The sequence below is a fragment of the Cololabis saira genome, chromosome 16, assembly GCF_033807715.1.
Source record: "Cololabis saira isolate AMF1-May2022 chromosome 16, fColSai1.1, whole genome shotgun sequence".
In the NCBI taxonomy this organism is placed as follows: domain Eukaryota; kingdom Metazoa; phylum Chordata; class Actinopteri; order Beloniformes; family Belonidae; genus Cololabis; species Cololabis saira.
In genome coordinates this window covers 13,332,487-13,347,415 of record NC_084602.1, presented here as the reverse complement: position 1 = coordinate 13,347,415, position 14,929 = coordinate 13,332,487, and the positions used below count along the sequence as shown (strand labels likewise).

General features: G+C 40.3%; 1 protein-coding gene across 1 annotated transcript in view; it reads left to right on the top strand.

Annotated features, from left to right (window-relative positions):
• The first annotated feature begins 3,299 nt into the window (after window positions 1-3,299).
• The window catches only part of myo10l1 (myosin X, like 1), a 94,704-nt gene continuing 83,074 nt past the window's right edge, over window positions 3,300-14,929 (top strand). The window contains exon 1 of the mRNA XM_061743200.1: window positions 3,300-3,705. Coding sequence (XP_061599184.1) covers window positions 3,685-3,705 — 21 coding nt within the window. The 5' untranslated portion in view covers window positions 3,300-3,684. The remainder of the gene's footprint in view (window positions 3,706-14,929) is intronic.

Sequence of the window (14,929 nt, the reverse complement as noted above, 5' to 3'; positions counted from 1 at the left end):
CTCCCACATTCCCATCCCCAACCCAGCACCTACAACAGACCCAGAGACAAAAAAAACAACCAAGTACAGTATAAAGAAAAAAAAAATTAATAAAAAAAAAAAAAAAAAAAAAATAATAATAATAATAATGATGCTACTCATTTTATTTTTAATGCTAGCAGTCTGACTGCGAGCCTACAGATGATCAGGTCTGATCATATGAACCAGGTCTGATATCCTGACTATCTTTGTATTTGCACACATGTCTGTACGTACACATACAGCCGTACCATCACACATTATTCTAACAAAAGATGGGGCCCTGTTGTTGGGTCCAGTTTCTCAACTGTCCCCCTGAGGAAGGAGCACACATGCATGCAGCTAGGTAATCCCACCCCCCACTGGCCCTCATGCCATACGTCCGGGTCTCCAGACAGCAGGCTGAGCTTGACGGTACTTTACCCCCAAGGAGACCTCGGCCTGCTGGGCTTCCTGATGGCAGCACCTGGCTCCAGCAGCCCGCTGCTGTCAAGAGAAGAATCAGCTATAAACCCATTTTTCATCATTCTAACAAACAGATGTCTTTAGGGACAGAGTGTTTTATTATACATATCTGCCTTTGTGGTCTGATTTTGGAGAAGAATCATCCCTGACAACTGTGGCTACTTTTCAGATGTAGAAACTGAATAATTGCATGTAAGAGAGATTCCTTTCTTAGTTTTGTTACGTATTTATACCCACAGAAGAACTAATACCAGAATGTATCATCTTATACTCTTTTTCTTCATTAATGTTGTTATTAAATGATGATAAATGTTTCATAAATGCCTATTTGATAATCTGCATTCACAATAAGAAAAAAAGGTTTCTTGAGGGAACTACAGTTGAATGTTTAGAAATATATTAATGACTTTTGAGCCACATGGTCTTATGTCATAAGGGGGACATGTTAAGATCTTGTTTCAACAGTTGACACAATTTATTAAAAAGTTCAGTGACATGCTTTGGTCAAATGCACAAAAAGCCCTTTTACAGCGTTTCTCAATGTTGATATTAAAGTGGCGTGGTTTGCATCCCTCTTTTAGTGGGTTGTGCCTCTTTTGAAATCAGCCATCTTTGGCCACCTGCTTCTGAGATACAGAAAACGCAGCAAGGTTTGAAATTAAGGGACAAAATAGGTCATTGTAATCTAGGTCTCTGTCTTCCACTGTGTCCTTCAAATGCAAACAACTCACCGAATGATTTATTTCCAAACTAAGGTGCCCCTGAACAAAACTAAAGGTTGGGTTGTCGTAGAGTTTTTGGGTTGGTATTCACTTCACATTCAAAAATATATGCAATCAATTACAGAAGAACGTTCTTAAGATGTTGCCAGAAAGGAAACCTGCTTTACAACCCTTCAATGATTAACCCCAAAACTGGACAAATGTACAGTTCATTGCAACACACCAGTTTTACTTCACTTTACTATCACGAATCAGCTTTAGTTTAGCTTAGTTCATGCATAACAATTTAGTCAGATTTGTCCAGCTTTTTTTCAGATGCCACTACCGATCTAGCTGGAGCTGGAGCTTTGGCCGTGGCTCCGGCCAGTGTTTCAAGCTGAGCCATGTTCATCCCCGGGCTCCTTCAGCCCAACCCACAGCTGGTCACAGTGGTCTGTGTTGTGGAAAAAACCCATCAAAGGCTCTTTAACATGTTTCAGTAGATTTAATTAAACATTGCATGCAAAACTGTCAAAACATACATTAGGCATTTCTATTCAGAATAACAATGAAACAGACGAAGTATAATGATTTTAAGGCACAAAGGATGATTCATTCTTACGATTCGAGTAGACAAAATCATCTTTAAGGTCAGTGTTACTGTATTCTTTTTTGAGCAGACTACTAGTCTGTACACAAGGTCAGTGTTACTGTATTCTTTTTTGAGCAGACTACTAGTCTGTACACAAGGCTGTTATTTTGCTGCTCTCAGCAGATTGGGTTTAATCAAGTAGCCAAGGCTGAATGTTCCATCACAGTCTGTTAGTACAGTTAACACAAAAAGCCATATTATTTTTCAGGTAAGACTGATTTTCATCTGTCAGATCATTATTCTCAGCTCAGAAGTCAAGTTCACATGAGAATTTATCTAAAGTTGGGCATTTTAAAGGGGACCTATTATGAAAAACAAATTTTTTCTTGCTTTAACATATATAAACTGGTCTCCCCTCAGCCTGCCGACTCAGAGAAGGAGGAAAGCAACCAAATTCTGCAGTGTCTGTACAGCCGCCCGGATGAGCCGTCCAGTGTGATGTGGATCTACGAGCCGTTCAGATTCTGCACCCGTCGTTACGTAACGATTTACGCAATTTACATAGGTTGGCCTCCGATGTGTGAAACCACACCCACAACTAACTCCGCCGGCCGGAGCTTCTGTCATTTTTCCGTAGCGGTGTATCGCGTCATTCAGGAAGCCAATCAGCACAGAGCCTCATTATCATAGCCCCGCCCACTCAGAATCCTGCATAGATAATGAGGTTAGAGAATGGGAGGCTAAAGACATGGCTCAGAGGCTGAACTTCTCATTTATTTAGCAAAAACAATCAAAAGCTTGTTTTTTATGGAGGATTTTTTGTGCCAAATTAAATAAATAAATACATCATTAATTAATTAAAATGGGAATTAAATATGTCATTAATTAATTAAATGCTGAAATAATAAATATATATTTTTACTTAAAATGAATTGTATTTTAATTAATTAATGACATATTTCATTCTAATTTTAATTAATTAATGACACATTTAATTAATTAATGATATATTTAATTCCCATTTTAATTAATTATTGATGTATTTATTTATTTAATTTTGGCACAAAAAATCCTCCATAGTTTTTAAGACATTCAAGGACTGTTTAAAATAGGTATTAGATGCCAGGCTCATTTTTCCAGCTAGCCCCTAGTGGTCGGTCGAGGAAGTGCGTGTTCTAGTCCTTCCACATTGGCTCCAAAAATGAAAACCTGACATAGTGATGCTGCAGGTCGGTTTGATTTGACTGAATATCAACACTTGTCATTTAGTCAAGCTGAAAGACGTCTGTTTTATTAATCTGCACCGTCAATAATGTAAATGGGCGCAAGAAAAGAATTGTTACAGTCTCCTAGAGCAATACAGCTTTGGTTTGTAGAGCATGTGTGTAAGTTCCATGTGCGGGGTTTGTATTGGATGTGTGATGTGTTTGCACCGCCCTCCCCGTCGGTGTGTGCGGTGCTTCAGCATCAAGATCATCCTGCTCCCGGACTGGTCCTCCGCTCCCCACACACGACACACACACACACACACACACACACCCTCACACACATGCATTACAATATCCACACACAATCACACTAATACCCCCTCACAGCGGGTCATTATAATGAAGCAGACCTGGAAAACGGGGGCCACTTTTCATTTTTCATCCCAGGATTTGTCCTCACGTGGCTGTCTTTGCGCATACCGGCCGTGCTGCTGCTGCTGCTGCTGCTGAGGTGTGTCTGACCTGGACCGCTTCTTCGGGACTGCGAATAATTCACGCTCAGTTGAATGGGAAACACGAACACGGGGATAAACGACACCTTTCCTCCCCATCTTGACGAACGAGCGCACCTTTCCGACACCGGAGGAGCCGGCGCAGCGCTCCGCCGGGCCGGGCGCGCTGTCTGGGAGGACTAGGCAGGATGGAGTCGTTTTTTACGGAGGTAAGCCACTAAGGATATGTGTCTGGGAAATTGAAATTTAAAACATTAGTGACAGTTAAAGCCTGAATTATGGTTCCCCGTTAAATTGACGCAGAGCTTACGGCGTAGGGTACGGCGTAGAGTACGCGGCGACGCGCGCCGTACGGTGCGCGTCGCCGCGTACCCTACGCCGTAGGCTCTGCGTATGTGTAACGCGGACCAAAAATCAACGTCTGATATGGGTCTGTAGCGCGCCTGTGCTGCAGATGTGTGTGTGTTTTTTTTTCTTGCTTTATGATGTTCATTCCCATTACGGCAGGTGTTGCATTGCTACTACTCCTCACCGTTGCAAACAAAAATCACAAGAAACCACTGGACCCAAGTCGGTGCATGCACATAAACACCCGGCCAGTTTTTATTATCACTGCAGAGCATCGGGGCCTGGCCGCCGGGTTGGTGGATTATTACAGAGCCGCAGAAAAATTGGCCAAAGCAGGGATGACACGGGCTTTTGCATCTATAACGCTGGCTTTCGGATTAAAGCCAATCTGTTTAGGGAGGGCAGACTGCGTTGGCCCTCAGCTACACCCCTCACTGTTTTAGATACCCTTTCTCTTGCTTTTTATTGCACTGCAAATGGGGACCGAGATCCTGCACAGGACAGGGAAGGAGGAGGAGAAGGAACAGGAGGGTAGATATGTATGAGTAGAAGGGATATGTGAGAGGAGAGGGGGGTATACTGTACCAGTAGCTGCTATTATAACTGAATATTAATTCAGGACTGCATTAAGCGTTAATAAGATAAAATTAATGCAATTTTCTCTGATCCCAAGTGGCAGGGATGCACTCCTTTCATCATACATGTTCTCCATCCTCGGGCAAGGCAAGCCTTACCACCTCTTTGCTACATCAACCCCAACCCCACCCCCCCATTTTGTGGGCCAGAAACACACTTCCACCCAGTCTCATGAAACAGTCCGGACTTTGATGCCAGTTTCCAACCTCTCCAAGCTACTTATCCTCCCCCATCTTGAGTTAATCTGATATGGGTTTAAATGCCTCTCACACTGACAGTGATGTCATTTATCAGTGTGTGTGTGTGTGTGTGTGTGTGTGTGTGTGTGTGTGTGTGTGTATGTATTTATGTGTGGGTACCAGGACTACTCTTGTCTCTCTGTGCAAGCCCCCTCTCTCTTTGATGTTTCTGGGGAATTCAACATGACTTACTATCACAGGCCTTCGGCTCATCATACAACTTCTGCAAAATGCAACAACAATCCCTCTGGCTTCATTTCCCGTCAGTTTGTTTGAAATATATTGATCATAGCATTGATTTACAGACCACCAACCCTGCAGCCCCTGACAGGACTGAAAGCATATGTGAGATGTGAAAATGGACTGATTTATTGAGTTATAATGCTCAGGCCTGCAGCCCTGCACAAGCTGCATATTTGATACCCAGTAGCTTGATTTCATGCATCAGAGTAGCTTGTAATCAGTCCTCCTGGGAGGTTTCTGTCCAGTATCCACTTAGTTTGCTTCATCTGTTAATTTCATCTTCATCCCTCCATCCTCCAGTCTTATACTCTTGCATTCCTCCATTCAGTCTTGCTCAATCCCGTGAAAAACTGGAGAGAATACAGTTGACCCATGTCCCTGAAAACATGCTAACCTGCCAGCCAGGCAAGTATAAAAATATCAGGTGATGACCGCACATATTCAAACTGGGTTGTTGATTAGCGGAGGACAGCCCTGTGGCTTTAACATCTAAACATTCCTTAAACCTATAATGTTTGAGGGAATTGATCATTTTCATTGGGATCAAAACTGCACCTTAAACTTTCAACAAATATAATGTGTGTATAATCTACACTTAATCTGGGTTTCTAACACTAATTTCTAACTCATTATGATCGTTTTTACACTGGGGGATCAAAATCTGAGATATAGCTGTCAAAGACTCTAATGTGTTTGCAAGTTTGCTTAAAAGCTACTTTGTATGATTAACATTTAAGTAAACGTTTATGAAGAAGATTTATTTTTTTTGGCAACCGACTTCCTGATTTTACATTCAGATTGCAGCTGTGTAGCATTATGTGCAAAGTATTTCTAAAATATAGAGGATGGGCATTAAAACTTAAAACACTAAACTGTGTTTACTGCTGTTTTGTTCATTTCAGTCAGTGTAATTAAACAAACTGTTCATCTATTTATACTCATCCTAAGGTGAAGGTAGTTGTTGAGTATCAAAAGTTTTCTTACATTGAAGGTTGAGTGCTAACAACTTGTTTTTGCAGTTTAATGTTGCTTATCTGGATGAATAGTGTTTAAACTGAGACACATTCATGCAACCCTGATTCCACGTGATTTTCATACAGTTTGCTTAATATTAAGAGCTTTATAATTACAGGAAAAAAATGTCAACCCTTCCTGCCATGTGATGGAATTGGACTTTAAAGCCCTGGCACAAATTTAGCAGAATCCCCAAAAAATTTTGTTTTTTTTCTATGTTAAGTGCATTATGTGGGAAGCTGGTTCAGCGGAGGGAAGTGAGCAGTCACTGGAGATGTGTGACCTATATTCAGTAGCTCCGAACACATTTGTTCTGCTCAGGAGCTGCATCAGCTCTGCTCCTCTCCCTCTCCTCTTTTTCCTTCACTGTGATGCTCGGTCTCTCACTGCTGCCATCCTCTTGGTGCTTCTCCATCTCCTTCCACCGGATACTCTCAGCGCTGCTCTGTTGCTCTCCCTCCCCCTTCTGGCAGCGCTCTGTCTTCTGTTTCCTCTTGTATTTCCCTTTTTGCCATACACGTTTAAGTGCGAGTCTCTCCAGTTTAATTTCAGTCAAACTGCATTCAGGCTGCCCTTTAGCAGTGTTTGGCTAAATTAACATCTTCAAAAATTATGTGAATCTTTTACAGAAGGAGTGGATAATTAACATTGTTTATTCAGTTAAATGAAGACAAAACTAAAATAAAGCATTATATATAAATATAAATATACCAGTAAAGTTAAAAACCAAAAGCCAAGCCAGAAATCTGGGAGGGGTTCTGGACTCAGACCTGAATTTTAACAGCCGCATTAAGACAGAAGTGAAGTCAGCCCATCATCACCTAAAGAACACATCAAGTATTAAAGGACTGATGTCTCAGCAGTACTTAAAAAACGTCTTTGTCTATGCTTTTATCTTCAGTAGGCTGGACTACTGTAACTGTCCTAATGGGTTTCCCTAAGAAATCCATCCAACAGCTGCAGTTGGTTCAGAACGCTGCTGCGTCTTCACCAAGACCAAGAGAGTGGACCATTTAACCCCAGTTCTTAGATCTTTACACTGGCGTCCTGTCTGTCACAGAATAGATGTTAAAATCCTGCTGTTGGTTTATAAATCTCTGAATGGTCTCGGGCCAGAATACATCTCTGATCTCCTGGTCCATGATGGACCAACAAGAACCCTCAGGTCTTCAGGGTCACATCTACTTTCTTTACCCAGAGTTAGAATCAAACATGCTGCCTCACCTGTGGAACAAACTCCCAGAATGCATCAGCGCTGCTGAATCTCTTAGTTGCTTTAAGTCAAGGTTTTTTTTTTCCTCCTGCATTTCAGTCATCTCACATAATGCACTACAATGTTTATTTCTTGCATCTCTTTTGTTCAATTCTTTTTAACTTATGTCCGTCTTTAATGTCTGCTTTCAAACTCTTTTACCTTTTAATGCATTTAAAACATTTTTTTTATGTAAAGCACTTTGAATTGTCTTATACATTAAATGTCCTATACGAATAAACTTGCCTTGCCTTGTTATCAGTTGTCTATGTTAAGCTAAACTGAGTGGAGGGAAATAGGTGAGAGAGGAGAAGGACCTGGCAGAGACTTAAAAAGTAAAGAAAATGCATTGAGGGAAAGTAAAGAGAAAGTATGAGAGCAAATGAAATCAGAAAGGAAAACTTATGCGCTTTTTTTTTTCAAATGCCGTCATAATTTCTTGATGTCTTAAGGAATTGTCTTAGACTTCAGGGATAGATGACAAAGCTTTCGGTGTTTCAACTTTGCATCACCCACTTCAGAAGTACAGTGAATGCAGCAAAATGGGAAATTTCCCAGAGTTAAAGATGGGAAGCTGGATAATCGTATTTGATCTGGGCCTGTGATGTCACACTACCCTACATATGTTAGCCATACACGGACATATTGTTTTGAACCGAGTATAAAACAAGTTATTTTCCCCTTCAGATATATTGGACATAGTTGGGGTGTCCTATATATGAGTTCTAGACTTTTAAAACCAAGGCTTTGCATAAACGATAACTGGAGCTTCAGTTATAGTGTCACAAAGCCAATGTGGTCCTGAATGTAGTGTCCTAAAAGTACAGCGAGTGGGGAAACAAAGTTTTGATGCCAACTTTTACATTATGGTCATAAATGCTTGTCAAACAGTTAGAAAAAAACATATATTGCCATAAAATGTAATGCATGGCGATGGGGAACCCAAGACCTCTTCGAAAATGCCAGCAGTGTTAGGGAAAAAAATGTGATGGTGTGAAAGGTCATACATACTATAAGCAGAGTCGTCTCACATTGGGTTCAGTAAAGTATGTTCAGACACATTTAGTGACCACAGACAAAAAGGTCAAGATTGTGTTTTGATGAAATACAGTCACACATCCCCAGCAAGTGTTTCAATTCCTTGGAATTGTTTGCAAGTATTGTAAACGATTCCCTTTTCGATTCCAGTGGGCACGAATGACATCATCGCGCAATAGTAAACATGGCGCCCAAGCGAAACAAACGCTCGAAGGTGTGGTTACATTTTAGTAAAAAAAAAGACAACGGGGCAACTTTCAATACTTGCTAAGTGAATATTTCGTCAAAGAGAGGAAATACTACCAAAATGGAAAAACATGTGCGCACACAGCATAAATTTACAATCAATGAATGTCGTGTTTTGGATCAGCTCCGGACTACTGTTAGTAATTCTCATCCCAGCAGCAGCAGCAGCAACGTTAACATGTCCTTGGCTTATAATACTGCAGGTTACTAATTAACTAACAAACACTGCATATCATATTAGACCATTTGCCCCATTGTTGTACTTTTTTTCCCAAATGAAATTTGATAAGGGAATTGATAAAGAACTGAATCGTTAAGCAGAATCGAAAATGGAACTGGAATCCTAAAATCGTATCAAATCATATCCCTATTTCTCAGTAGTCTTCATTTTTTCCCCTTTCGACCTGGAAATACAATGGAAGCAGAGCCGCTGAACTGCTTTAACTGCCAGTACTCGTAAGCAGGGACCAAACTTAAGAAAAAAAAATATTATTATTGTTTGTTTTTAAGGGTAATTTGTTATGAAGAACCTTTTTTTGGCAGGTTTCAGCCAGAAAAAGAGATGGTCAAAGATCATCAATTTGATGACACATTAGGAACCTGTTACATTTTGCGTCAACACTGGCATGTTTTTCTGTTTTATAAATTAAGACAACACACTTCTGCTTGTTCAAAATCATTCTTCCACATGAAAATCACTGCTTCAGTGTGAGTGGGTTTGTTGCACCATCTCCCACTGGAAAGGTCCACTCATGTTTTTAAAGGAAGAGGGATGAGTGGAAAGTTTAATCCCCTGGTAAACAAGTAATTTTGCATTGTGTGTTGTATGTTTTCAGGTACTGAATAAGGTCAACAAATGTTCAAAGATTTAAAGTGTACTTGTAACCTGACAGAGTCTTTAGTTTGTCAAATATCATTCAGATATGTAATTTTTCATTTTTAGTAGCACAAGTAGCATATACAGTATACAATTATACGATGCATAAAAATAATTTGCCACCTAAAACAAAATTATGCAGGATAGCATGTGTTTTATACCTGAACTCCAACTCCCAGCATTCATCAGAGGAGTAAATGCTGTTTCCATGGTTTCCCTGTTTCCACACTGTTGCTGTGGAGTCTTGTTGCCATGGTGATGGTGGGGGTGGGGATGTGTGACTGTATTTTAGTCAAGGAGGGGAGAGATTGTTATAATTAACAGAATTCTCAAAGAGGATTTGCACCATGCAAACACACACACACACACACACACACACACACACACACACACACACACACACACACACACACACACACACACACACACACACACACACTGCTCGACTCTGATCTGCTTTACTTTGGATAACAATCTGCCAATTATGTTTCAAACTCTTGTACAGTAGCTTTTTGATAGAGCTTGTGTGTGTGTGTGCGTGTGTGTGTGTGTGTGTGTGTGTGTGTGTGTGTGTGTGTGTGTGTGTGTGTGTGTGTGTGTGCGGGTTGGTTTGTATGAAAAATTGGAAAAGGGATTTAACCAAAATCAGAAGATGAGCACATTTTCTTTCTCTTGAAAAGGAACCATTTATTAAAAAAAAAAAGAAAAAAAAAAAAAAAAAACTTGAAAAGGAACCATTTTCAGTAAAATGAAGTCATTACAGTAATTTAAACAGGAATTTTGTACTGTACTGTACTGTATTATTTAAATCTGGTTTTACTCCAGACACTTTTGAAGAAAAGAAAACAAGAGTGATTAAATAATAAAAAACACTTTTGCAGTTTCAGGTTAAATAAATTAGGATGCAATGTATTACATAAGTGCCATTGAAAGTGAAAGTCCTTTATTCTTATTCTATTTGTGGAAGTTATCAGGGGTTCCCCTCGTATTCCCAGCTATTTCCATCTGTAAAAGAGCTATTTGCTGCTTTCCTCTGACTGGTTGTGTGCATATCGAATAGCGTCCACAGTGGCAGCATGTTCTGTGTACGACCGCTGGAAATGAACCAAAAAGTTAAATCCAGAGGAACCAGACTAATTCTTTATATCGAAGATGATAAGATTTAAGACTCACCAACCCTCCTGCCTCTTTTGCCAAACTTTATACGACTTCAGCTAAATCAGGGAATAAAATCATGTTGCGACTTTGGTGTTTGAACATCATTTTCTGACTTTGTGAACGACTGCTAGTGAACGTGACCTGTTTGAGAAGCTGTACCATTTCACACACAGGCATTGCTGTGAGGTCGTCTTTAAAATAAACATGATAGCGTTTGCTTAACGCTTGAATGGGTGTTCAGGGATAAAGGACTGAGGTTTGAAATGGGACTAAAATGACATTTGACAGTCTGTCAGAAAAATGTTCAGTGTCAAAACAAAATATAAAAAAAGCAGCAGTGACTTCTTGTTTGGCAAAATGCTGAATTTGTTGAGTTGTAGATGGCATCGTCTTGGAAAACAGTTTGCTGCTCAGTGATGCAAATTTAAATAAAATCTGGGCTGCAGAAAGAGACTCTGCAGGAAGTTGATAAATTATGCAAAAGCAGAGGAGGCATTTTAAAAAAAAGCATCAGTATAAAATTATGGCAGATTTAAAGGAAAGTGGTCCCACTAAAAACCTACCAACTTTCCCCAGAAATGCTTATCCTGTAAATACTTTTACATGCCTGCATGCTTTTAAAGATGCTACAGCAGGTAAATCTGTGGTCCCCCTCAAAATGATAATCAGGACAACTACAAGCCAGGCAGTGAAAGTGAGCCTTGAAAAAAAGGCTATGTTTTGGTATAATATCAATTTTTTCTGTGCTGTATTTGCTTGTGACAATAAACCTATTACCATTATTTTTTTTACTGTGTCATAATCTCTTTCATGGGCAGATGTGACTTATTTATAGGCAGGTGACAACCAGCCGCCCGCGCATGCCCACACACACAAACAGATGTTGCTGTCCTTCCTGCTTCCATAATCTGCTTTAAGCCTCGCTGTCCTGATTGTATTATCACCTTTGATGGAGTATTGCTGACACAGTTTAGCTCTCTGAAACAGAACCACTACATTCCAGAATGAAAAAATTAACGCAGCAGTGATTCTGATCTGTACGCTGACCTATGCAGTACAGGTTTAAAGAGTTCCTGGCACTGACAGGTAACCAAAGTCTGAAGGAACAATCAGAAGATTAAACAACATCTCGTTGGTTTTGGGGTCAAGTGATTAGTGTGTTCACCTTGTTTTTTATTTATTTTTATTGTTATTTATGTTCTTTCTTTTAGAGTTAATCATGTTGTTTGGATTTCCATGTTCAGAATTTTCATCCACCTTATCTTTTTCCATCTTGAAATCAGATTTTCTTTTACATTTGAATAGTTTTTTTGCTTGCATTTTATTTTGAAAAGGTTGCTCTCGTATACCCCTTTTCCACCAAACCGGTTCCAGGGCTGGTTCTGGGCCAGTACTGGTGCTGCTTCACACTCGTTCAACTTGCGAATCAGCTGAGAACCGGTTTGATTTTCCATAGCTCGGGTGCTAAGGGGAGCCACGTCATTACGTTACTGCAAATGTCAGTTACGTTGCTGCATTGGCGGGGAGCAACAACTATGGACAACCTCGAAGTTGTACAGCTGCTGTTTCTGGCTTTACGCTATTTCATTGTGATCAGAAAACGGCAGATCCAATGCCGAAACACAGGTTGTCTACCCCAGAGAACACTGCTGCTTTGCTGGATCCATACTTTATGGCTTATTTAAAAAAATGGTGCCCTCTCTCAGTCTTGCTATTACCGTTGGTCTTAACTCCGCCCCCCTCCACTTACGTAAGCGGTTCTTTCTTCTGGCCCAGCAAAGAGTTGGTGCTACCTTGGAACCGCAGAGCCAGTTCTTTGTCCGTGGAAACAGAAAGACCAGTTCCGAACTCAAGGGATATTACATATTCCATGTAGTCTCTTCCTGTCCTTTTTTATTTTTTCAAGGCAGGTTTCCTGATCTCTTTTTCTGTCTGGATTTGACTCTCTTTACACACTTCCTACACAACCTTCCTTAGGTGATAATCACCAAAGTACATCAAATGAAACTAATAGAGCCAACCAGTTCATCTGGACTTTTATTTTGAAAATAACAAGCATAAACCACTTAATAGTATCATATACGATAACTCCTAAAATGCCTGGAAATATGCCTCCCCTCGATTAATCAACTCACATTACAACTGAACCAACCTCCACACTCTTATCAGGATTTTCTTTTTCTCTTAACATGTCAGGTGCTGTTGTGACACTATGACAGAAACAGATTTAGTCTTAAAAAAAGAGATAAAATGAATGACGTAAATTGAAAGTACTTTATCCATGCACTTCTGACCTTTAAAAGTAGGGTAAGCACGTTCTGTATCATGCTGCATCTGTTGATATTTGAAGCTAAACATCAACAAAAGAAGAGAGCTCTCCCAAGCACGCCCCCGTGTATAAAGATGTTTTTTTTTGTTGCTTTTTTAGTTTTTTACAGTGTACTCACGAGATGGGAAGCTAACGGACATTGAGCAGATTAGTGACAAAGTTTACTGGATTAGAAATCTAATGGAATTGCTTACCCTCCCTTTAATATTTAGATACCTCACTTTATTCCTCCTCATCTAAGCCGGTCTTTAATTTTTTTCCCCATAAGATGTTGTAACTGACCATCTACTTCAACCATAATTGATGTACTTTTCTTTTTTATTTATGCGTTTTCCTTTTCTTGACATAATGACTTTTGCACAAGTTAACACTACATTTTACAACTAGGAATTATTATTGAGTGCACAGTTTTAAGTTCATGAGTTGTTGCCTGCAAACATTGGTTGTGTTTTCCTGAAGATTCATTAGCATTTGTTGGGATGTGACGTTACAATCTTTAAAAGGGAGCGGTCCCTCGTCAGAAATGGTCTCTCCAGGGCATATCCTCAATCAAAGGGCACGGGCATCTTTGTAATCGCCTGCACAGAAACAAGGCCTTTATCACAAGCACTCACAGCTGTCTGAACATCTTGGCTGAACGCTGTCTTTTGTGGGTTGAGTAATAGAAGATTATTGAATGGTTCTCTCTCTCTGTCTGGGTTCTCCTTAATAGTGCTTTCATTTTTTTCATCATAGTTTAATCATCCCGTCTGCTTTCTATCGCACGTCGAAGCTTTGATCCGTGGAAGAATTACAGTCAGGTACAGAAGCATTTGGACAGTGACAGGGCTCCTTTGCTTTTACACAATGCAGTGGATTTGAAATATAAATACATTCTTTTGCCTTTAATTGAAAAGGTTTCACCCAAAATATGTAATTTTCCATTTAGGAATTAAAGTCATTTTAAGTAAATCTATTTTCAAGGCCTCGGAAGTATTTTGACCTCTGACTGAAGGGTAGTTAATTTGTCTAAGTGCGTTTTATCCCCTTAACATTTCATGACAAAAGGAAGCAGATAAAAGGTCTGGAGTTGATTGAGTTGCCATTTGCCAGCTAGTGAGTGGACCTACTAATATGAAGTCAAGGAAGCCTTCAAGAGCCCTTTTTACGGTGCTGGATTCCCCGTGTTTATTACCCCAATTGAGCATGTCTCCTTTCCTTTTTACACTAACTGACACAGGGTCGGATCTCAAGCTGGGCCCCTCAGTGACCTGGCTCTGAGGGAACACTTAAACACCAGTCTGCTCTCATAGGTTGAAAGGGAGTTGTCGATAGCAAGACAAGGAGGTCTGCAACCCCCTCAGCCCCAGAGCCGAGGACGCCATGCAGGGCCGCCGCAAGGGGTGTGCGAACTGTGCGACCGCACTGGGCCTCGCGCCCCAAGGGACCTCGCGCTATGGGCCGTTTTTGTTTTATCCAATTTTTTTTTTTTACGTTTTTTTTTTTCCTTTTTTCCCTTATAAATATCAACAGTCACGTTCCATTACATACATAAATGTGTACTAGTCTGTGCATATCAATAAATATATGTGCAATGATGCACGTGTCTGTTGTTCAACACAACTGATCAGACCAAGCGCAGACACAAGCTGCTCTGATCCAGACGGGTGGAGTTGGAACAAACTGTCACACAATGTCGAGACAACGAGACAGATTCAGGAAATTTCCATCAGGGGATGAAAAAAGAAAAAAACTAAAGAAAATGGAAGAGTTTAATGCCTCTCTGAAAGGCTCGTTTGATAAATTTGTTACAAAAATCACTGATCCGACCGGGTCTCAAGCAGCCGTGGGGCCCCGCATCGAGGCAAGAGATGATGATGAGGCAGGGGAAGGTATCCAGTATTTTGATCATTGGAGTAGGGTTGCACGGTATACCGGTACCAGTATAGTACCGCGGTACTAGAGTTTTGAAAACGGTACTATACCAGCATTTAAAAACAAACTGTACTTTTATATATTTTTTCTATGCAAACCAATTGGTAAATTGGAGCCTGTCTCTTTAAGCACGGCGAGC